At 33.3% G+C, this 24,810-nt stretch overlaps 2 protein-coding genes across 3 annotated transcripts; both read right to left on the bottom strand.

Annotated features, from left to right (window-relative positions):
- Positions 1–299: 299 nt before the first annotated feature.
- Positions 300–9,418, bottom strand: LOC135834920 (fibroblast growth factor receptor 1-like). Of its 2 annotated transcripts, XM_065348910.1 has the most exons (13): positions 9,149–9,418; positions 8,882–9,028; positions 8,608–8,784; positions 6,267–6,409; positions 5,878–6,034; positions 5,684–5,780; positions 5,482–5,578; positions 5,114–5,348; positions 4,745–5,040; positions 4,449–4,642; positions 2,056–2,193; positions 1,824–1,926; positions 300–1,752 (listed from the first exon to the last, which is right to left on the bottom strand). In XM_065348910.1, the coding sequence occupies exons 1-13, from the start codon at positions 9,234–9,236 to the stop codon at positions 1,654–1,656; spliced, it is 1,971 nt and encodes a 656-aa protein (XP_065204982.1). In that variant the 5' UTR covers positions 9,237–9,418; the 3' UTR covers positions 300–1,653. The 2 variants fall into 2 exon arrangements, with proteins under 2 accessions (XP_065204982.1, XP_065204983.1); XM_065348911.1 differs by lacking the exons at positions 8,608–8,784; positions 8,882–9,028; positions 9,149–9,418 and adding an exon at positions 7,001–8,558.
- Positions 9,419–10,612: 1,194 nt separating this feature from the next.
- Positions 10,613–22,960, bottom strand: LOC135834917 (fibroblast growth factor receptor 3-like). The gene is made up of 13 exons (XM_065348906.1): positions 22,647–22,960; positions 22,405–22,545; positions 22,114–22,293; positions 21,052–21,221; positions 20,526–20,679; positions 20,299–20,401; positions 20,109–20,205; positions 19,798–20,029; positions 19,423–19,721; positions 17,075–17,268; positions 12,287–12,424; positions 12,093–12,195; positions 10,613–11,991 (listed from the first exon to the last, which is right to left on the bottom strand). The coding sequence occupies exons 1-13, from the start codon at positions 22,714–22,716 to the stop codon at positions 11,875–11,877; spliced, it is 1,998 nt and encodes a 665-aa protein (XP_065204978.1). The 5' UTR covers positions 22,717–22,960; the 3' UTR covers positions 10,613–11,874.
- Positions 22,961–24,810: the final 1,850 nt, after the last annotated feature.

The following is a 24,810-nucleotide window of genomic DNA, read 5'->3' as shown; positions in this document are numbered from 1 at the left end:
TCTACACGATAAGAAACATCATTCTGTAGAGTGTAGGTGCATGTTTTTGCCAAGAGATCATACTATCGCACATTTTTACGAGAAAAAAATATGACTCACTGTCACGTTCTTATCTACAGTTGGCCAAAACTGGTAGGTAGGTAGGTATATTCAAATTTCACATGTTACAAAATTTAAACCGGTTCAGACTCTATGTTTGTAGTTTGACCATTTTCTGGTAGGTAGGTACCTATTGAATAACTATCATAAGTACATTTTTGAAGGTGTAGGAAGTACGTAAGTGAAATAAAAAGCGACTCCTCGGTTACAAAAGCAATAGCAAACGAATGTATTTACGAGTACATAATATTTACAGAGAAATTAATTAATAAATGCTTCATCAATCAAGAAAAAAACATGACAAAAATTATAACGATTACACAGAGAGAGAAACAATTAGAATGAACTACAATGTAGTATGTACAGACGAGGAACGAGTTGAATTAAGCGAGAGACGCGTTAAATTTTATTTGGCAACAGGCCAACTGGTTCAAAACGATAATTTTATAGATAGTATAAACATAACGAAATAAGTAGGTTGGTACACAGTTTGTATACAACAATAAGTATTTCTCATTTTAAACAAATTGAATAAAAAATAAAAACACCTGGAGATTGAAATTGAAAAAAAATATGAACATTCTTGAAAAAAACTTACAAAGAAGGGATCCTAACAGGCAGAAAAATTTTTCAACCTAACAAAGCACATGTAAAACGCATCACCATTCACCATCCAAAATTTCAGATGTCTACCAATTTTTGATGCATTTTTAAAAATCAAATTTTTCATCAAAAATTCTAAAAAATCAAATTTTTTTTCAAAAATTCTAAAAAATTATAATTTGGCCAAATTAAGCTGGAAAAGCTATTTGGTATGTACCTCACTTTGGATCATCCCCAATTGGCTGGAAATGGTTTCGAACCATTTTGAGCAGTTCTGGGTAAGTGTAGGCAACTCATGTTGCGTACAACTATGAATTTTTGCCTACCTTTTGAATTGAAGGGGCACATGCAGAATAAAATGTCTGAAAAAGAGCATGTTCGAAAATTCAAGAAATTCGCCACTTTCGCCATTTCATCAAACACCTGAAAAAATCTTCTAGATCGTATCTAATTATTATTATTGGTCCTTGACTTCGATTTGAAAAATGTATTTTTTTTAAAAGTTGAATAAACTGCAAGTTTAAAAATTCCAAAATCGTCAATTTTCGCAAGAAATTGCTCGAAACTTCACCTATCCCCAATAGTCGAGCCACGAATCGATTTCTATCATTTTTGGGTCTATCTAAATCCTCCAGCAGGAGTTGAATTTTCTCCAGAAATTTTTCTAATTGCCCCAGAAAGCGCAGTACCCTACTCAACTTCGACAGCTGAAAATTTGATTCTCAGGTGTGGGTGACACGATCTGCAAGAGCCAAACAGCTCGATCGGAGTTGACGAGTTGTGGAGGTTCCCTCAATTTTTTCACTACTCATATTTTATATATTTTATCCATCAATTTTTTCCTACAGCTGTTTTTCTTTTTCAATTTCTGCAAAAATTACAGGATGTTATGGTATCGTTCTGAAGATGGAACATGGAACGAGATGTCTTCATAACAATCATTCAGCATACTCAGACTGAATATATCAGAGGGGCATTGTACAAAGAAGATTCGAGTTGTTCTTCTTCGCTTTCCGAACTGGACGAGTCCATTTGAAAATTTTCTGTTACCTAAGGTTTCCAAATAAATTATGAAATTTTTCCTCACCGGTTACTTGCATAGTTTACAAATAAGTACATACTTGTTCCATATTACTAATCAGATCAGCCAGTCGTTCTTTAATTTCGGTAAAGGTTGGTCGGTCTTCGGGACGGTAGCTCCAACAATCTTGCATTAGTTTATAACTGCAATGAAAACATTTTTATCACACAAAAATAAATTATTATTCGGTATAAAATCGTTGTAGGTTTAAAAAATGAAAATATGTACGAATATGTAGGTAAATGGTTCAATATTTTGTGATGAATACTTACGTTTGTACTGAACACAAATCAGGTTTATCCATACGTAAACCTTCGCGTACTTGTTTTATTACTTCAGTGGCCAACAACGCAGGGTATGGTGGGGTTCCCTGGGACATTATTTCGTACAGGGTGATTCCAAAGGACCATCTGAAATACATATTAATTTTACAAATAAGTATCCAAATTTTAGCAGCTTAAATGGGTTTTTCGATTTTTGCTGAATTTTTAAAAATTCAAAACATTTAGGCTTATTGACCTTATTGACTCAGTAAAAATGATGGAAATTGGTCCTGAAACTGATATCGACTCCCTCGAACCGAGTTTCATCATTTTTAGCCATTCTAGAGCCTCCAGTGTGATCTACGATTTCTCCAAAATTATTTTAAAATGTCACCAGAAAGCACAGAAATTAGTTCCGGCAGCAAAGAATCAACCTGTTTAAAGCATTGGTGCTCATTTCGACTGATTTCTAGCCGGACACCTCGAGGGTGTTTTTTGACCTGCATTCTCCAGTAGGTATAGGTAGTTATCATTAAAAATTTTACGGGGTCGAAGACAAGCTACAACTCTATTTTTAGATGCTCAAAATGATTTCCATGACTTCTGGAGAAATTTTAAAATTCTACTGGGATCGAAAATTGTGCGATGAAGACTCCAAAATGGCTCGAAACGGTGAAATTCGGATTTGGAGAGTTGGGTTTAATTCGTGAAAATTACAAAAATTACCTTGAGGACAGAACAATTTCGATTTTTTTTTCAGTCAAGTGTGCTTTATTAAGTTGTTATAGGTATCTACCTATTTACTAGGGTGAGCCTGAGCCGTCTTCGACTTTTTTTTTAAATTGGTGGGGGGAGGGGGGATTTGAAAACAAATTTCATTTTTTTAAAACTTTTCCATAGGGTTTGTACGACTTACAAAAATGATAGGTACGATTTTGGAACCAGGTAGGTACTTCACACTTGTTTAGTACATATAATCCGAAAAGTGAAAAAATATCGAAAATGGTTCTTAATTCTTATATATCCAAGATGATGTAGAATGATCAATTATTACCAGAAATTTAAGTTGGGCACCCAAAAGTTTTCCCAGCATCTTTTAAGGTCCCCTTGCCATTTTTTTTTCAAATTTCACCTCCAATTTTCCAAAAAAATCAAGGACGACCAGATATCCCAACTGACAGAATGAATTCGTAACTACCTACAAGTTCTTATGGCACTTTATGTAGGTACATGAAAATCTGAAGTTGCCTACGGATTGCTGGATAGCTGCAGGATTACTTATAACCATCTTCAGTCGATTCAGCATTCAAGTTAGGGTATGTATAAAATTAATTTTAGTTTTGTAACTTCTTTAGATTTTATCGACATTTTAACATTCAAAAATTCGTTTCCAATTAATTGGACGGGTCAAAAATGGGCTATTTACTAATTTTCAGCTTTTTATGTCCGTTTGGTGAAATTTTATTCTTCATTCTTCGAGTCACCACTATCAGATTGTATTAATTTTGAAATGACCATTTTTGGGTTATAGAATTGCAATAACTTCAAAAAAATTCATCTGCAAAGTTTATTCAGTTTTCAAAAATGAAATGTTAAAAAAAAAACCTTAAGGTGGCCACAGTTGGGTACTTGATTTAATCTACCTATTCAGGTCAAAAGACGCACTTGGAAAGTACGCCTGGACATCAGGCCAAATGGTTTTGAAGAAATTTTCAAATTCTGGAGGAATCAAAAATCACGCTGAAGCCACCAGAATGTCTGAAAATGTTGAAATTTGGTTCGAGGGAGTTGTTATCAATTTCAGGACTACCTACATATAATTTCTTCTACTTTTATTACTGAATAAGTAAGTAAATATCCTAGGAATGTTTTTTAAAATGTACCTAGATATGTGTACCTAGGTATATAAATTTCCTAAAACGGTCTATTTTAAATTTTCCGAAAATTCTTCGATCAATTTGAACGAAGTTTTACAATAAGTAATAGCCTAAATTCGTCTTTTCTTTTGATTAATTTGAGATACCTACATATTATGATGGGTGATAATCGGGTTCCCTGCAATTAATGACTAGGTATGAAGAAATGAATTGCATATTTCTAGTAATCTGACGTTCGATCACCTCTTAAACAGATGATAGCTAACATGCACTGATGAATTTTAAGGCGAAGTATGATTGATCAGCGATCATTAATGACAAATCTAGTTGTTCTACGAAAATGCAATGTATGAATTTGTATTAATCGGAAGAGAATTACAAACGGTTTCGAAGACTTTCCGAATCAAAAATACATAAGTATGTACCAAATCATCATCTTCAAAACTTGAACATTTCAAATCCATGTAAAATTATTCTCATTTTATTTTTTTATTTTTTGAAAGTACTCAAAGTTTATCAACTTACACATCCGATTGCGTCGTGTACTTTTGTTGATACAAGGACTCAGGAGCCATCCATTTGACAGGCAGTTTACATTCGCTTAAAAAACGATAATAATCATTTTCGTGCACATTTCTAGCTAATCCGAAGTCAGCAACCTTCATTACGTAATTTTCAGTCACAAGAACATTACGAGCAGCTAAGTCTCTGTGTATACACTGTAAAAATTAAGCAAAATTGAAGTCTCAATTCATTCACATTTAATCGAAAACTCAAATGAAATCAAGTAGGTCCACTACTTTCGTGTTGTAAGAACTTACCTTTCTCGAGGCCAGAAATTCCATAGCTTCGGCAATCTGAAGAGCAAATCCGAGTAATGTCGACTCGCTTAAATTATTCCCCGAAATGGCGTAATATTCTTCATTAGCCAACACGTGGTTTTGAGTTCTAAGCAAACTTAATAAACTTCCTCGAGCTGCGTATTCCATTATAACCATCATCTCACCCTTATCCACACAAACGGCCAGTAAATTGATGATATTCTTGTGATTGCCGATTACTTTCATCGTTTCTGTTTCGAGCACGAAATTTTTCACAGCTTCTTCATTGTATCCCTCTACAAACAGAGGACATTAATCGAATTTTCAAAGAACTCGTGATAAAGTTATAAAAAAGTAATCTGAACTAACCTTTCAACGTCTTCACAGCAACAGTGGTGAACGTTCCAGGTTTCAAAACTCCAAAAGCTTCTGCTTTGTACACTTTGCCAAAATTTCCTTCACCGAGAGGTTTTCCATCTAATAATCTAACATGTTCACTGGGAATATCCCAATCTTCATCTTTTTGAAATTCGTAGCATTGATTGCCTTCCTTGATGAAATTCTCAGGAGCCACATAATAATCAAACCGAACATCAATTCTATTCTGAAAATGAAAAAAAAATATTATGATTTGAATCCATTTTTTTATTCTTTGAACTAGACCTACATGTTCGTTAATAACCAAGTTGAGGTAAGAGCGTAAGTTTGTGAGGTTCGGAGACTCATCGGAGACTCACCTTAACTTCATCAGAGGTTGAATCAGAATCGAGATTTTTTGTGATGACAACTCTTCGAAGGTACTGCCTCATAGCAGTTGGAGGAATAGGATTGTTTCTGTTATTTTATCAAAAAATAAAATGAAAAACATCGATTAATTAAATTACTGTACAATTGTAAAGTGCTGAAATTTTTCTCTAAAAAATCTTGAGAATGACTTACTCTCTAAATTTATGATAGAAGAATAGCATAACAGTGGCAAGTAATACGGCCAAACCAATACCGCCTGAAATAGACCACAGGATACTTGGACCTCCATCTACACAACAAATAGGCACAGAAATAAATTATTTGACTAATGATTTTCTAATAATGTGAAATTGGTTTTTGCAGGTAACTTAATTTCAAACACTTACCTTCTTTAGGTTTAACGATCAAATATCCACTCTTGTACACATCACCACCGTCTTTAGCGAGTGCTCTGCACGTGTACCATCCTTTTTGATTCTCACCAGTAATTTCAAATTTTAGTTCACTAGAGTCAACATTACTTATCGTGTGCATTGCTGGCTTCTTCAATCAGAAATATAGGTATACTTAATAACGATTCATCAAAGCTAGGTAGGTACTGCTCTACTGCTAGTTGGTTTATTATGTGATATTCTGAACGCCATGTTCAATCTTATATTTCGAGGCCTTCTAAAGTCGTGCTTTAAAACTTGTGACTGATCTGACCGACTGATCGAGTCCCAAACTAAACACTAATATCTACAACCTATGATCAATAATGTTTTGTACAACTTACATCGAATGTATCGTTCTTAGGTTGAACATCTGTGTGATACCATTCTATTCTAACTTCTTCTTTGCGATTAATATCACATTTCTGTCTATACGCTTGTCCAATTGTCCAACTTTCATTTGTAGGCCCATTTATAATCTTTAATGCTATATAAGAAAAAAAATCAATAATGATAAATTACACGCCTACACTTATTCGAACGAATTCTATTTTGACCATTTCTATATTTTAGAACGGGATTCATGTTCAAATGAGTACTTAGGTATAGGGTATAGGTGCCAAGCAGTTTTAAATTTTTTCAATATATTTTACTATTAAAATAAAATATAGCACGAAAAATGGTATTTCTCGTCAATTCGTAGACAAATGGGGAGGGGGGGGGATTTTCTTCACATACTTATTCCTCTATACATTGGTAAAATATTTCAAAAATGCAAAAATTTTCATTTTTTAGGTTTCTGATGGTACTCATGCAATAAAAATGAAACTTGTAATTTTTTTTCTCGAAAATGAAAAAAAATGCCAGTCCAATTTTTGATATGTTATTCTACATAAAAAGGACTATAACTGAGAATTTTTTCAGAATTTTTACTGGGGAACATCGTGGTTATATTTAAATTATAAGTTTTTAAGTCGGTTTTTTTAAGTTTTAAAAAGTGGAAACACTGATCTTGACATCATTCGTCGATTATCCTCTCAAAGTATTACAATTTGAAAAAAAGTTCAAAATTCTATACCACGTACAACCGGAGCAATTTGCAACTGAAATTTTCCATTTTGGCCATCTTGGAGAACTTTGAAGCGCCACAGCTCCGTCAAAAAAAATCGAAAAAATGTCCGGTTTGCGTCATTCGGCATCGTTTGATGACATCTACACATGATCTGATTTTGAAAAATATCGAAGAACCTTCGTGCAAAAATCCGCCAATTTGGCATGGAATGGCCCATGGCGTTTTTTTGGGAAATTGAAATCTTCAAAAAGTAGCTGGAAGGGTCAAAACCAATTTTGAAACCACCATGCGGTAGACTTTATATCGTATTGAAATTAGTTCGCGAAGTACATATATTTCAGCTTGCTAACTTCATTTGATGAAATGTTGCGGGAACTTAAAGCTTCAAAAATCTGGTGGAGACTTCAGTAATTTTCAAAAAGTCGCTGGAGGCTCCAAAATGACTTAAACCTATCTGAAGTCGTCTTCAGAGGGTGTTAAAATTGGAGTGCAGAGTGAATTTCAGCCTTCCATCTCCGTTTGATGACATTTTGGGGAAATTTCAAATTTCAAAAATCTACTGAAGGCTTTAAAACAACTTGAAATCCACCTGCAGTTGACTTCGTAACGTATTGAAATTAGTTTGCAGAATGAATTTCGGCTTTCCAACTCCATTCAATGAAATTTTGTGGAAATTTCGAGTTTCAAAGATCTTCTAAAGGCTGCAGAACTGCTCAAAACGTTTTGAAACAGTTTTTAATCGATTTGGAATATCGAAAATAGAGTATATTCCAAATTTCAGCTTTCTTGGTCAATTTTGGTAAAATTTTGATTTTTTTCCTCATTTTTGGCCTAAATTGGATTTTCAAAAATTCACCAAAAATCGAAAAAGGCACTTTAACACTTGAAATTTTGACAGGTGATGGATTTCTGCTTGATCTCTCGATCTTGGACCGTTAAAAAAATTTCGTGCAAGTCCTATGTTGAAAACGCAAAATCTGCGATTTCATCGGTTGACCTGTCAATCAAAATGGCCACCATTTTATAAGTAGGGCCACTTTATTTTTTTAGGACAAGGTCTAGAAATGTTCCTTAGGACCCCCCCCCCCCTTTGAGAAAAAAGTTGTTTCAGAAGATTGGCCGGGGGGGGGGGGTGAAATAGTTCTTTATGTGGGCTCAAGACTATTAATCTATATATCGTATGGTGTGTTCAAATGACTGACCGATTTGAGAACCATCGCTTTTAAGAATTTTTGGAACTTCAAGCGCGATTTCAATTTTTTCCATGAATTTAGAATTATCCTGGGTGCTCCAAAATATTTGTATAAAACGGTTATTTCCATGTTAAGCGGGTAATTTAAGGACTGTGGACACAAACGGAGTATAAAATTTAGGTTGAGATAAATCATTGGAGGCACTATAAAGTTGGAAATATTTTTCTCCAATTAATTCGTGTTGGTTTATAGAGTTATTTGGAGCCTCCAGTGGATTTCAGATCATCATCTAAAAAGTGCTAAAAATTTATAATCCATCTAAAATTCAAATGTTCGGTATTTCTGATCATTTCGATGAATTTAGACCTAAATTTTCAAAATTCATTCCTACAAGTTACCTATGTATTTACATTTACTTACCTTCTCTTAGGATGGTTACTAGAATCGTGTGATTAATACATCCGTGTTCGTTACACACAATGCATGTGTAATTTCCTTCATCTTGATCAACTTTTATTTTGTAAGCAGTCCACTTGAATTCGGATTTGTTCAAATTGATGCCATTTCTTAACCACGTGACATTTGGAGTGGGTTTACCTATGTCACAAATTAGACAATACCAAAATATTTATCTATAATATTGTAAGGTTCCTCATTAAACAATGTAGGCATCTGTTAATAAACTATTGCGTACCGTAAGCTTGCGGACATATGAAATTCTGATCTTCATTTTCCCTCAGCTTGCTAAATTCTTTTTTTTCGCCCGATGTCAAATTATTACCAAAGTGTGGAGCGCAGTAGGTAGCATTTTTCCAGCAATCCGGAGGTTTTGATGTATTTCCTAGAGCAATACAAATGTATTGATATTGTGCAATTAAACATGCCTACGTTCTTCAAAAAAATAGGTACCTAATTATATACATAATATAAAGATAAGATAGATGATTAGTTAATTACTTACTACCGATAGCTTCCACATTCGTCCATAATATCGAAATAACAATAATTGAAACAAATACAAAAAATACAATTTTTTTTATCGTTTTCATTTTAATTCGGCTTAACACCTAGCATCGATCACGTACACGAAAAATGATACTTGCAATATTAATAGGTACCAACGAACGCGGAGAAAGTAATGTTTTCTTGAGATAACCCATTACAAACTATCAGAATATTCCAAGTACCTGTACTACTACCAGCATAGGTGCTGACGTCCGTACCTGTCATTTTTTTCTCTGAAATTTTCCCCATTAAGGAAACTGTTGGTACTAATCAAGAGAACACTTTATCGATTACCTAGTGTTTAAATAAAATAAATATCATGTTCTTTGGCAGGTTTTTAGTTAGGTAATCACATACAACTATCAGTTTTAATATTCGCCCACAGTAGCGAAATAAAAATTAAAAAAATAGTAGATAGCATCTTTCGTCGCTTTTATTTTAATCAACACTTTTATAAAATCATCTATCACGTGCATAAAAAAAAACACTTCGCGACATTAAAATCGACGAAAGAACGCCTAGAGTGAATACCTAATGTCACATTAGAAAAACTCAATTCAATGAATTCAAATTGTTCTGTTCCACAAATTCTACCACTGCCCAAATACTGACATGTGATCATCATTTTTTTCCGCGGAAATTCAAATTCTATAAGATCAGAAAAACCTGTATTTTAATCAAGAGAGCACACTATCGCACAATTTCATGAAAAAAGTGACTCATATTTAAAGTTGGCCCAAATTGATATCCACATTCCACGTGCTGTATTCTTAGAAAACAGAATTTAAAAAAATTGTAGAAATCTTAAGAAATTTAATCCGGTTTAGATTTGAAATACGTAGTTTGACTATTTCCAGGTACCTTTAGATACTGAATACTACGTATCATAAGTATTCTTCATTTAAAAAAAAAAAATAAAAACAACAGGAGATTGAAAAAAAACACGAGCAACTTAAAAAACTAACAAGGGGGATCCCAAATTGCTTCAATTTTACAAAACTAAATCTAAAGTTCATGTAAAACGTATCACGAACCAGAATTTTAGCTATCAAAGTGCATTTTGATGCACTTTTCAAAATCAAATTTTTTATCCCAAATTCGAATTTTTTTCCAAATAGGCTGGAAAGCTGTTTGGTAAGTAGCCAGTACCCCACTTTGGATCACCCCCAATTGGGTGGAAATGGTTTTGAACCATTTTGAGCAGTTCTGGGTTAGTAGGCAACTCGTGCTGAGTAGAACTTTGTATGTTCGCTTATAGCTTTTGGAGGGTCAAACTTCATGCTTGCATTTATTTATTATTGGTTCTTGAATTTTTCCAGCAACTTCAAATCGCTCCAGAAAGCGTTTTAATCGACTTCGGTAGCCGAATATGAGTTGAGTATTGCAAATCGATTAAGGTTGCTGAATCAAAAATTCGAAGTGACAATTTGAAACGTAGGTATATTTTTTTATAAAATTGAAAGATCTACTTTCATATTAAAAAAAATAATGAACAATAATGAACAGGTAAAGAAGGCCTTAAACAGGACAAAATTATAATATTAAAAATTACTATGTTAAACCGAAAACATAACATAAAAATAAAAATATACAAAATCGTGACGTCATCAAGACTACATACGATTACTATACGATTTGAGTAGGTAGGTACTAAAAACAAGCGTTGTGTTCTTTTATTTAGTTCTACACTAAAAAATAAATCTATTCAGAAACATTAACACTATAATTCCTAAACTGATACTTATAAAAAAATCTCACTAATGAGTTACATTCATTCGATATTAATATTGGTAGGTATTTTCTTTAAAAAGTATATTCAACAACAAATATGTAGTACATAAAATTGTGACGTCATTAAAAATAAACATGATCACTACGATGCAGAAATTAAGCGTCTGTACTTCTAAGTATAGTAAGACAACCTGTATGTATTTTCTTTAAAAAGTATTCAACAACAAATAATATGTACATATGTACATAAAATTGTGACGTCATTAAAAATAAACATGATCACTACGATGCAGAAATTAAGTCTCTGTACTTTTACAGTAAAACATCCTATTGGAAAAAAATTCTTAAAAATAGGTAGGTACTCATACAGCCTACAGGCATTCAATCTCGATCTCGGTTTTAGAAATCGGTAATGACGATCAAGAAGCTAACAAATTTTCTGAGTGACTTCCAACTCAAAATCAATACCCAACTTTTTTTCGATTATACTTTAAATTGCGTTTTATGACTAGATTCTTTGAAGCAAACTCTCCTACGTTCAGATGAAAAAATCTTCACTGAGATTTACTTCTATTCATCTACTCAACTCTGAAAACAATTTCAAGCACACCACTTCACCATTCTTAGGAATGATCGTATCAAATTTTAAAACGTCAACTTCACTTCCACCACTAAAAAACCTAAAGTCATCAGACACCTTATCCATATACTACTCCCTTCTCACCTCTTCTGCTTCTCTAAGTGAAAAATAGCATTCGCTGCGCAACTCAAATCTTGATAATTATATCTCACAGAAAATTTCAATATAATTTTCTTACAACCTCTTTCACATTACATTTTAATTTCCTGATTTGTTTCAAGCAGAAAATATCATTTCGATTATCTTCCAAAAATTATAGCAAGTCATCGAATTGAAGATGGAATGAATTCCAACATGATATAGTGATCTCATCAGCATACTTGAACTCCTACCAGAGGGACATCATACGAGTATAAAGATGATTCAACATATTCTTCTTCACTTTCTGATGATAGATCCATTTCAAAATTTTCTGGTACCTGATTTTGCTAAATAAATGAAGGAAAGGAAAAATATATTAGATTTTTTTGTTATAGTCTGTCCCCCCCCCCCCCTTACAAGACCTATTTTATTGATAGGTATTACATACCTGTTTTATATCATCTATTAAATTAGTCAATTGTTGTACAATACTAGCGAAGGTTGGTCGCTCTTCGGGAAGATAACTCCAGCAATTTCGCATCAGTTTATAGCTGCAAAGATGAAGATTTGTTTACAAAATATGACTTCGTATTTTACGAGTACATTCCTATAAAATAGTGACAGAATGTATGAGATGCTTACGTTTCGACTGAGAACAATTCAGGTTTATCCATGCGTAAGCCATCTGGAAGCCCTTTGAGCACTTCGCTGTTTGACAAATCACGATATGGTGGTGTTCCCATGGAGCCCAATTCCCATAAGACTATTCCAAAAGACCATCTGAAATACATAATAAGATGAGATTAGATTGCAAGACAGATATGGAGGAGTTTTATTCCAGTTTTAAGAAAACATAACAAATTCTACAAAATTTACTAGGTATCTATTAAAATCTCCTTACAAGGTAGGTAGATATCTAAAAAGGAAAAATTGGCGGTTATTTTTTTTCAAAAAGTTGATTCTAATCGAAGCATAAAATTGAAATTTGTTTCAAGACTTATTTATTTAGACTTGAATAATTTCCAAACAAGATGCGTTGCCTCTCAATCATGAATCAATCACGTAAGGCACAAATTTTCAAAATTTCTGTCCATTTTTTTTACTGCAAATATACGTAAGTAGGTACATATTTTTCCTTGAAAATGTGTCTACTTAAATTGTCTAAATTGTTGATCGTACTCTATTTTTGGACCAGTGCAATCGATTGTTGCTGATTTTCAGTCATTCGAGAGCTTTTTGCACATTTTGAAATTTTCCATTTTTGGAAAAAAGTTGTCATAAAAAAATAAAAATAAAATTAAGCTCTCATGAAATTGGATTCGTCGTTTTTTGGCTTTTTGAATGGACTTGTGAATAAATTTTCAAATCCGTAAATACTTAATATTTTTAAGTTTTTTTTTTTTTTTATTGAAGTTGAATGATTTAAAAAATTTGTTGGAGTCTTCATAATCACTCTACACTAACATCAATCGACCGAGGAGTTCATAATTAAATTTTAGCTTTTTAACCTTCTACCTACTTATCGCAGGAAAACATTTTCAAAATGAACTGGCAGAAACAGATTTTGAAAATGTATGCTTACATTGAGTTGAGAAGTCACAAATATTATGCTAAATTGAAATTTTCCCCAAACCTGATTCCAAGAATTTTCTGAAGGCTCCAGAATAACTTTTTAAAATAACCAGCAATCAATTCGAGGAATTATAATTAGATAGTGTTTGAACCAGATTTCAGCTTCTAATGAAAATTTAATCAAATTTTGATTTTTTCAAATTGAGAAAAAAGCACCTTAAAAAATTCTTCAATAAACGAAAAATGAACTTAAGCGGCTAAAATTTTGCCTGGTGATGTATTTCTGGATCCTCCTTCTAGTGCTCTTTGTTTGGCTCAAAAAATTTTCTAATCACTTCAAATCTTAACTTGTCTGATTTTATTTCTCGATTTTTAATAAATTTTTGAAAGTCTATCATAAGTGACAATATTTACTAAAAAACGCCATTTTGAGGGGAAACTGTGGGGGGAGGGGGTTGAAATTTTTTGTGGGGATGCCTCTTATGGATGTTTACAACATTCCAAAAAATTAAAAAAATCGGTTCACATGGGGCTGAGAAAAAAATTTTTATTGTAATTTTAGAAAAGGGGGGGTTTCTCAAAAACGGGGGGGTCTGGGGGTCTGAAACTTTCGTGACGGAAGGTGCTCAAGGGTACCAACCTTCCATGCAAATATCAACCCTGAAGCTCTCGGGGGCAAATTCACCATACTTATCCACCTATAGCCTTTATCACGTTTCTTAACAAATTTGTTCAAGGTGAAAAGAGTTGATTTTTCCAACTCAAGCCTTACTCAAATTTCAAAATATGGCACAAATTCTCCAAATGTGAGCCGATTGTTGCAAAAATTTGTATTTCGACTCCCCAGAACATACCTTTCAAGAAAATCAAATTTTTTTTTCAATTTTTACTGTAGTTGCTCTTTTTTTTTTTTTGTAGTTGCTCTATTTTTTTGACCTCAGATTTAGGGTCAAGAGAATCGTTCGCGAACGTTTCAACCCCCAGACAGTCGGATTCAGCACCCTAAGTACATACTACTAATATCCACCATAAAAAAGGTATCGATTTTTTGGACACTAAGTTGGTTTTCTCGTGACAGATCGCATTTTCAGAAATTTATTTATTTTTTCTATTTTAAAATGTATGTTTTCTTGGTGAAACAAAATAAATGAAAATCAGTTCTAAATCAAATATCAACTCTACAAAGTCAATTTAATTCACCAGTTTCAGTTATTCTAGAGTCTCCAGCACGATCTTTGATTTCAGTACCTATGTATAATGTATTTGAATTTTCTCAGAAGATGGTGGATTATTCTCGACCTGCTTATCGAGATTATTCACGACTGCGTCGATTTCCAGGCACACATCTCGAGCATATGTTTTTTTTTGGCCAGCCATTTTTGATTAAGAAGGTATTCGTATTTTTCGTACAAGATAATGAAAATCCCCTAAAGTTCAGACAAACATCTTGAACAGTTCGAGCATAAATTAGAATTGAATTTTTAGATACGAAAGTAGATTCCCACGCTTTCAAGAAAAATGCAAAAATACCCATCTAATAATGAAAAAATCGAGAATAGCATCGAAGGTTTCATAATATTTTAAAATGGTGGAATTCGGTGGGGAGTGAGGAAGAGGGGGGGGGGGGTGTAAAAACTGATTGCTAAAATAATTTTCATAATTTTTTCTAAAAAAAAGTGCATTAAAAAAAAGAGAAACGAGAAAATTGTCTTCTTTGAATTTTTAGTAATCAGCTGACACTTTAATTAATCGTGACGAGGGGGGTTCCAAACCATGTTTTTCCCCCTAGAAATTGCACTGGGCGTTCAAAAATCAGAGATGAACACTTCGAGTGATTCCCTAATAAGAAATCAACGTGGTGAGCAAGAGAGAGAGATAAGAGAAATTGTAATTAGCTATATTTTATAACGCCATAGAGTTCAACCGATAGCTACCTGTCTAGAGATAACCCTGATTCTAGATCGCATTAAATCGATTTTTTAATTACTTAACTAATTAAAAGGCGTTTTTAAAAGGAAAACTGTGTTTTTAGACAGATAAGGTAGATTACCACACGTATAATCACATGCTCGGATTTCTTCGAAATCACGTAAAATAATTGACGAAAATGCGAACTAACCACTTTGATCAAAATAAATCCACGAATTTGGATTAGTCAGAAGGAAATTATACAGGTATTTTGCAGAACTTGTTAGCCCAGCCAGTCTATAGACATTTTCACTCAAGAAATTCCCAAAATGGCGACTTTTTCTTAAAAAGGTAGAGAATACCTCCCTAAATATAATATGTACTTATCGCACCCAGGTCTATTCTTGGTTGTGAATAATTTTTGGAAAAAAATTAAAACTTGCTGGAGGCTTCAAAATGGCTCAAAACTGGCTGTCGTTGATGTGTGGGAGTTCAATTGATTGAAGGAATAACTTGCATCGGTTCACCTTGCTCAATAGATGTATGTTTCATGAAAAAGTTTACAATTTGATTTCGAAACAGTTTTTTTTTAATCCATAAAATTTTTACAAAAATCCAAAAATGAACTTTAGCTCTTGTAATTTTGATTACAGACGTTTTGAGGGATGATTTCTTGATCTGACTTGGTTTCCGATTAAAAGTTCAAATCAAAGGGTGCCAATTATTATTCAAAAAGTTCCCTAGTCAGACAGGCATTCCTTACATTTCAAAAATGTTTGGGTTATCATCACACAAAACAATTGGTCACCAATGCAAACATACTAAAAGCGAACTACCTATATTATGATTCTTATAAAATGTATGAAGTACCTACTCGAAGCTCTAACTTACTCAGGCCAGTGTTTTCCCCCTAATAGGTACCTACTTTAAAATTTCCCATTTGTTGGCCGGTTCAATATTAGTACAGATCAGATCTCTTATTACACATTTTTTCTTTATTACATTATAAACAACTTATATGTACTTAACCCCAAGTTAATGTTTACATTAGGTAAGTGCTCAAATATAAGCACTCAGACTAATAATAATGGAAAATCCGATGAAAGAGACAGGTTAGTCATATTTCTACAGTAATGAGAATGCACTGCTAAACACACATGCAAAACAATTTCATAAAATCTGCTCAATATACTTAGCTCAATTCATATTGAATGAAATAAATACACCAGACTAGTTATTTATTTTAAACTGAGAAATGAAAAACAAAAAAACACATGCAACAATACGGTAAATTATTTTCATAATTTAGTATAAAATGAACACCTTTATCTTGATATAAGATTTGTATGTATAATGAAACGTGTGAAATTGTTACTCTCCTAGCTTCAGAATTCTGTGGCAATTTGTGAACAGAAGGCAATTTTCTAGAAAACTAAACCCTTCAAAAAAAAAATTGATTATGAATGATCACAACATCAGTCAAAGCCTGATCAAATAAAGTACCGGTCCAGTTAATTTTTCTCTAGGGTCATCGTGCTCATCTCTGCAGAAATATTTGTGATGCAGAGAAAAAAATGTGCAAAAATTTCAAAAAATTGTGCTACATATGTATATCTAGGTGCTGCTATTTTTCTCCTCATTGTTAAGTAGATAGGTAATGTTAAAAATAACCATAGTAATTCTAAAATTTAAATAGTCTAATTGTGGACGCAAAAAAGCCTAGATGCTGAAGCGTCCTTAAATAAATAATTCATTCATTTATTCAGTTCTCGACTACTTCATTCCATGATTCGAAACGTTTGCAAATGTGCTACTTTGAAGAAGAAAGTTTACGAATGCAGTCAGAGTATATAAAGACACTGGTATCTTCAAACTCAGACAAGTCTATGAGATCCATCAAAATAATTCCCATTTCAGGATTTTTGAAAATTAGTCAGAATATCTACTTACACATCCGACTGCGACGTGTATTTGCGATGATACAAGGATTCAGGAGCCATCCATTTGATCGGCAGATGGGCGTTGGTTGTATTACGATAATAGTCGTTTTCGTGCACGTTTCTAGCCAATCCAAAGTCAGCAACCTTCATTGTATGATCTTCGGTCACGAGAACGTTACGAGCAGCTAGGTCTCTGTGTATACACTGTAAAATTAGTACGAGTGTCAAATTTATTTGTAGACTGCTTGATTATATGGACTTGAATTAGGTAAATCAAGCTTATTTAGATAGGCAGGCCACAGTCCAACTGGCAAAACGTGTTCCAGAGTCGAATTTGGCTTGTATTAGGGCTAGAAAAATTCATGCTGAAGTACCCTTGCGACCTATCAAAATGGGTTAAAATTTTGCGAGAAATTCAAATATCTCAACAAAAATTCATTTTGAGTCCAAAATTGAGTCACTACTTCTAGGATATTCGAAAAAAGGTATCGTGTGACTCATCAAAATGGGTTGAAATTTCGCGAGAGATTCAAATATCTCAACAAAAATGCTTTTTGAGTACTTTTGATGAATTTTGATGAGTCATGATTTTTAGGATGTTTGAAAAAAGGTATCATGCGACCTATCAAAATGGGTTAAAATTTCGCGAGAAACTCAAATATCTCGACAAAAATGCTTTTTGAGCATTTTTGTTGAATTTTGAGCCCCGAGAATGAGTTATGATTTTTAGGATGCTCTAAAAAAGGTATCGTGTGACCTATCAAAATGTGTTAAAATTTCGCGAGAAACTCAAATATCTCGACAAAAATGCTTTTTTTTGAGCATTTTTGATGAATTTTGAGCCCTAAGATTAAGTCATGATTTTTGGGATGTTCGAAAAAAGGTATCATGTGACCTATCAAAATGGGTTAAAATTTTTCAAGTAACTCAAATATCTCAACGAAAATGTTTTCTGAGCATTTTAAAAAACCTTAAGCTCAAAAATCCGGTCATGAGTTTTGGGATTTTTGAAAAAGAGTCACGTGGCATATCCAATGAGTTAAAATTTTGAGAAGAATTCATGTTCAACGTTTTCGAACAATTACAAGCCCGAAATTGAGTCACAGTTCTTAAGGTTTTTTTGAGAAAGATGTTACGGGACCTATCAAAACAGGTTGAAAGTTAAGAAGAAATTCAAAAATTACTATCACAACTTTTTTCGGATAGTTTTGAAAGATTTTTATCCCAATATTGAATCATGATTTTCTTAGAATCATTAAGAAAAATAATTGGAGCGATAATTTACACCAATGCATGAGTCACCATAATCATTCGATGTTTCAACATAATCAGCGATGAAAAACAAAATAAGTGTATCAGTTGTATTTCTAGTGAATCGTAGCGCCAATAATGGCACTTAAGTAATCAATTACTGTTGATTATAGCGACGAATTTCTTCCAATAATATAGGTATATACTCTGGAATTTGGAAACATTAAATATTGCAACATCAAACTTTTCCCATTTTCATGTCGCGTGACCATTTTTTCAAAAATCTCAGAAATCATGACCTAATTTTAGGCTTAAAATGCTTCGAAATTCATGAAAAAAGTTCTGATAGAAATTCGTGATTTTATTCTGAAATTTTAACGCGTTTTAGTAGGTTATAATTAATTATGACACCTTTTTCAAACACCATGAAAGTCATGACTCAATTTTGTCCTCAAAATCCATCAAAAATGCTCAAAAAGTATTTTCATTGAAGTATTCGGTGTCCTCGCGAAATTTCAACCTATTTTGATAGGTCACATGATATCTTTTTTCAAACATCCTAAAAATCATGACTCAATCTTGTCGCTCAAAGTTCATCAAAAATGCTTTAATCATGACTCAATCTTTGGGTTCAAAATTCATCAAAATTGCACAAAACGTATTTTCATTGAAATATTTGGTTTTCTCGCGAAATTTTAACCCATTTTGATAGGTCACATGATACCTTTTTTCAAACATCCTAAAAATCATGACTCAACCTTGGGGCTCGAAATTCATCAAAAATGCTCAAAAAGTTTTTTCATTGAAATATTTGTTTTTCTCGCAAAATTTTAACTCATTTTGATAGGTCGCAAGGTTACTTTTGGATAATTCCTGCAACAGTTTATTTTTACTCAAAATTAGAGGAAGCAAAATTTTAAAATTTGTCTTTTTCCTCTTGTGCAGGCCATTTTTCACAAATTTTAGTTCAGTGGACGTGAAACAAATATTTTTTCTGATGTTTTAGACCCATATTTACCAAAATCCAATTATATTTTTCAGGTCAACCACTTCTTGCCATTTTGGACTATTAAACTAGGTACCTATTAACAAGTTGTAAGAACGTACCTTTTTCGAGGCCAAGAATTCCATAGCTTCGGCAATCTGAAGAGAAAATCCGAGCAGCGTTTCTTCACTTAAATTATTCCCCAGTGTGACATAATCATTCCCATTGTTATTCACGGGATAACTATGAGTTCTGAGAAAATCTACTAAATTTCCGAGAGCTGCGTACTCCATTATAACCATCAATGAACCGTTATCCGTACAACATCCTAGTAAATTGATGATATTCTTGTGTTTGCCTATTGCTTTCATTGTTTCCGTTTCGACTACTAAATTCTTCGCAGCTTCGTCGTCGAATCCTTCTACAAATAAATGAAATTGATTGTAAAATTTTTAGAAAGACTCGATAGATCTTATGACTCTGAAGTTTGAACTAACGTTTGAGTGTCTTCACAGCAACAGTGGTAGAGATGCCTGGTTTCAAAATCTCGAAGGCTTCTGCTTTGAACACTTTGCCAAAATTTCCTTCACCGATACCGTTCAACAATTGTACCTTTTCTCTGGGGAATTCCCATTCTGCATCTTTTGGAAATTCGTAGTATTGATGGCCCTCCTCGACGTTAAAATTGTCAGGAGCCGGACGACGTTCGACGAAAACGTCAAATGTGCTCTAGAAATTATTTTTAAAAAAATTATTCTCAATTTAAATGGAGTTCTTCTTCCTCGAAATTGACTAAAAAGATACTCACTTTGAGTTCATTAGAACCAGATTCAGAAGTGGCTTGTTTCTTGATTACAATTGCTGGAATATATTGTCTCATGATAGTCGGAGGGATAGGGTTGTTCCTAAAATTGAAAAAAAAAATACCAATTAATACCGAAAATTAGTTTTTAACGAGCTTTTAGGTATTTTCTCGAAAGTTCTTCAGCACGACTTACTCTCTGAATTTGTGATACGCGATTAGAATAACAACGGCGAGCAATAAGGCTAAAACAATACTTCCTGAAAAGGACAGCAAGACGCTTGGATGTTCATCTACATCTGATTGGAAATACACGACAGACAAATACATTAATAAATTAATAGATTATTACTTATCTGTTCACAGTACAAGAAATGGGCTCTTATAACTTAATTTTCAACACCTATACATACGAGTACTTACTATCTTTGGGCTTGACTGTTAAAAATGCAGACTTATACACTTGTTCTGGTTTGGTGATTACTCCACAAGTGTACCATCCTGTTTGGTTCTCACTTTCGATTTCAATCTCACGTGTGCTCGTAAAAACGTCCCTATCATGATTGTTCTGCCGCCTCTATTCAAAGCAAAAACAATGTAATTTTAAAACCTATATGAATCGTATGGCAAGAATTTTGAGCTGAAATGTGCAGGTTTTACAGTCTTACAGGAACCTCTCTATCCAATTATTATTAGCAAATTTTTGACCATTTTGGTTCGTTTTGAAAAATCATACATGCTTATTAAACTGAATAAAAATATACTTCTGGGAGTCTGGGACACTGAAATGGATATTCTATGTACCTAAGTACTTATGTACTTATGTGGACCAATCTTCAATTTTGAATAATGTATGTATTAAGTCGGAATTTTTATCAATTCCCAGGAAAATCAGACTAAAACGGGAGAACAGTTTTGAAAATTGTTCAGTCTAGTTCACATTTCTTACCTCAGATTGATCATCATTGGGTGGCCCCGTTGAGTTAAATGGATCAGTAGTTGCATAAAACCAATCTATTCTGAGATATTCATCTAAAGGATGGTTATGTTGGCATCTCAATTCATACCTTTCTCCAATTTTTCTGGTAGCATTTTTTGGACCATCTACTATCTTCAGATCTGAACACAAAAATCAATCACACTAAATGGTAAAAATTTGAACCGAACAATGAACGAAACTAAATCAAAAGAGTATGCAAAAATATATCTTACATATACGTACAAGTACATCACTAGCAAAATTTTCAAAATTTCAAACGCCAAAGTAGGTAGGTACCTATTATATTTTTTTGATTTTTGGCGAATTTAAAAAAAATTAGAATTCGGATCAAAAATGAAAACTTACATCAAATTTTCGCTGATGTGACCTTTTTCGACATCCCAAATCGATAAAAAATATTTTCGAACGGATTTTTGAGCAGTTCCGGAGAATCTAGCAGATTTTTAATTATTATGGCATTTAAAAAAAAAATGAAATTTCCAAAATAGGGCTGGAGCTTTCAAAACAACGTACTGAAAACATTTCTAATCGACTCAGCATGTTGACATTAAGCTTTTTAAAGTAAATTTCAGGTTTTCAACTCAAATGACTAAAATTTTTGTGGAAGTTCCAACTCCCAAAAATCTTCTGGAGGCTCTCGAAATGTATCCGAAGGCTCCAGAACAGTCTGAAACCACATCTAATTGGCTAAGCTTGTTGAAATTTGGGGTATAAAGTACCTAGACTTCAACATTTGCAACTTCATTTGGTAAAATTTTGTAGGAATTTCAACTTTCAAAATTCTGCTGAAGGCTTCAAACCCGTTTAAAACTTCTAATCGATCCGAGAAATGGGGTTTGCGAAAAGATACATACTTACCAAATTTCAGGGTTTTTTGGGTTAATTTGGTGACAGTTTGATTTTTCGATTTTTGACCCTCCATTGTTTTGAAATTCTCCAAAAACATTTGGAAAATGTGAACGAAAAACCGTTCAAAAAATACCCAAGGGAATGCTCGTATCTATCACTTACGTCTTATGACATGAACTTCAAAAGTGTGCTTAATGCACCCCATGCTATTGCACACCTCGCACGTGTAATTTCCGTCGTCTTTTTTAGCTTGTAAATTGTAAGCAGTCCACTCGAATTCTTTGACAGATTTGTTCAAATTTTCGCCATTTTTGTACCACGTAATATTTGGAGCTGGATCGCCTATAACGCAAATTAAAGAATACTCGATTATATTTTAACAATACATATCGTATTATGAGGCTAATTGAATATATCCGTGAGCAGAACTCATGTGAATAACTAGATGCTTACCATAAGCAAGACATTTGAAGTTTTGACTATCTTTTTCCTGAAGTTTATCAAATTTTGCGAATGGTGCCATATTCATCTTAAATTTAGGAGCACATTGGACCTCATTATCTGGACAATTTTGAAGTTTTTGTTTCGGATACCCTAGAACGACCCGAATGCATTATTGTTTCATTATTCTCGTAAGCATATATTTTTTGCCTTTTTTTTTCTAAAGAAAAATTAATTTTTAGCTAATTACTTACTACCGCCAGATTCCACATTACTCCACAACAGGGAAATAAAAATTATAAAAAAGATCGCGCTATTTTTCATCGTTTTTATTTTCAATTAACACTTTTAGAAAATCATCGATCACGTAGTACACATGAAACTACACTAAACTTCGTCACATATGATTCGACGAACGCAACGCACAGAATGCTACGTTGTATGGAGAAAACCCATCACAACTGATCTGCATGATTAGTAGTATACGTCGATGCTCACGTTGTGATTTTATAACAACACTTATCGCACGTATACAGATGGAGCTACCTTATATGTAGGTACCTCTACCTACTTGTGTTTATCAGGTGCGACTGCACCCATAAACTAAGTACCGGTTCTGGCTTTCTCGAATTTTTTACACCGGGGTTCTAAGTATTCGGTACATCACAAAAAGAGTGGCTAGCCTTGAAAACAGGTACGTACCTAAATCTCATACAAAATACTATTTGGCGTGTGTCTCATCATATTGATCTATAGTGTCAGTTATCAGGTGAAAAATACCACCTACAAGATGTTCTCGTGTATGTACCATATTTACTAAACAATCGAAGGCAGGACAACTCCCCTCTTCCCAGTCAGGAGTCAGCGAATTAATTACAATTTTAAAATTTTCAAAATTTCAAACGCCAAAGTAGGTAGGTACCTATTATATTTTTTTGATTTTTGGCGAATTTAAAAAAAATTAGAATTCGGATCAAAAATGAAAACTTACATCAAATTTTCGCTGATGTGACCTTTTTCGACATCCCAAATCGATAAAAAATATTTTCGAACGGATTTTTGAGCAGTTCCGGAGAATCTAGCAGATTTTTAATTATTATGGCATTTAAAAAAAAAATGAAATTTCCAAAATAGGGCTGGAGCTTTCAAAACAACGTACTGAAAACATTTCTAATCGACTCAGCATGTTGACATTAAGCTTTTTAAAGTAAATTTCAGGTTTTCAACTCAAATGACTAAAATTTTTGTGGAAGTTCCAACTCCCAAAAATCTTCTGGAGGCTCTCGAAATTTGAAGCCTTCAGCAGAATTTTGAAAGTTGAAATTCCTACAAAATTTTACCAAATGAAGTTGCAAATGTTGAAGTCTAGGTACTTTATACCCCAAATTTCAACAAGCTTAGCCAATTAGATGTGGTTTCAGACTGTTCTTCCAAGAATCAGGAAACATCCGAATTATGTCGGTACTTGGAAATCCTCGCGAACATATCCAGTTCTTGATTATGTACATGCTTACATAGAAATAGCAATAAAATTTAAATACTTGGCGATTGAAATTTCCAACTCTTTAGTGAAAAAGATACAAATACCTTGATTTTCAGGTCACTTCAAATTTGCAATTCATCAGCCGAATTCATCGTACGATTCAATTTTCAGCTGCCAAAGGTCATTGTATTAGTACTTCACGCTTTTGGAGAAATTTAGCAAATCGACTTGAAAGTGATTGCAAATCGATTCAAAGCCACAAGAGGGTTGATATGGTTTTTGATTTTTAGTGAATTTCTAAAAATCAAATTTGGGCCAAAAAATGTAAAAAAATCAAAATTTTATCAATCAACTTGGAAATTTGAAATTTGGTATGAGGCATATTTTGGACGTTTCAAATCGATTGGAAACGATTTCCAACCCTTTTGAGTAGTATCTTAAAGCTTTCAGTGAATTTTTGAAAAATTAAAATTCCACAAAATCTTACCCAATGGCGTTGAAAAGCCAAAATTTACAACAAACCCTAAATTTCATCATATTGAGTCGATTTAAGGCGATTCTAAGTCATTGTGAAGCCTCCATAGTAGGTAATAATTTGAAGATTCCAGATTTTCAAAAAGGGCCATTCCACGTCAATTCGACCAAGAATTGTGGTAAGGGAGGTTGGCGATTTTTTTTGAAATTTTTCCAGTGGAAAGACCTTCCGAAGAGATGACCAATGACGCAAATCGCAGCCCTCTAGCCCTTTTTCAAAGACTACTTTCGAGAAAATAAAAAAAATTCGCGAGTTATTGGCTATTTTTATCAATTTTTTGAAATTGGCAGGGATGACCAAAAAAATTGGCACTACTGCGTTCCAAAATATATTTCTCTAGTTTTAGAACTGATATCTTTCAATATTTTCACCAAATTAATACGAAACATTCTCGAAGAAA

Source organism: Planococcus citri, chromosome 2 (assembly GCF_950023065.1).
Source record: "Planococcus citri chromosome 2, ihPlaCitr1.1, whole genome shotgun sequence".
In the NCBI taxonomy this organism is placed as follows: Eukaryota; Metazoa; Arthropoda; class Insecta; order Hemiptera; family Pseudococcidae; genus Planococcus; species Planococcus citri.
Note: the sequence above shows the minus strand (reverse complement) of the source record. Positions and strands in the feature narration are given on the sequence as shown.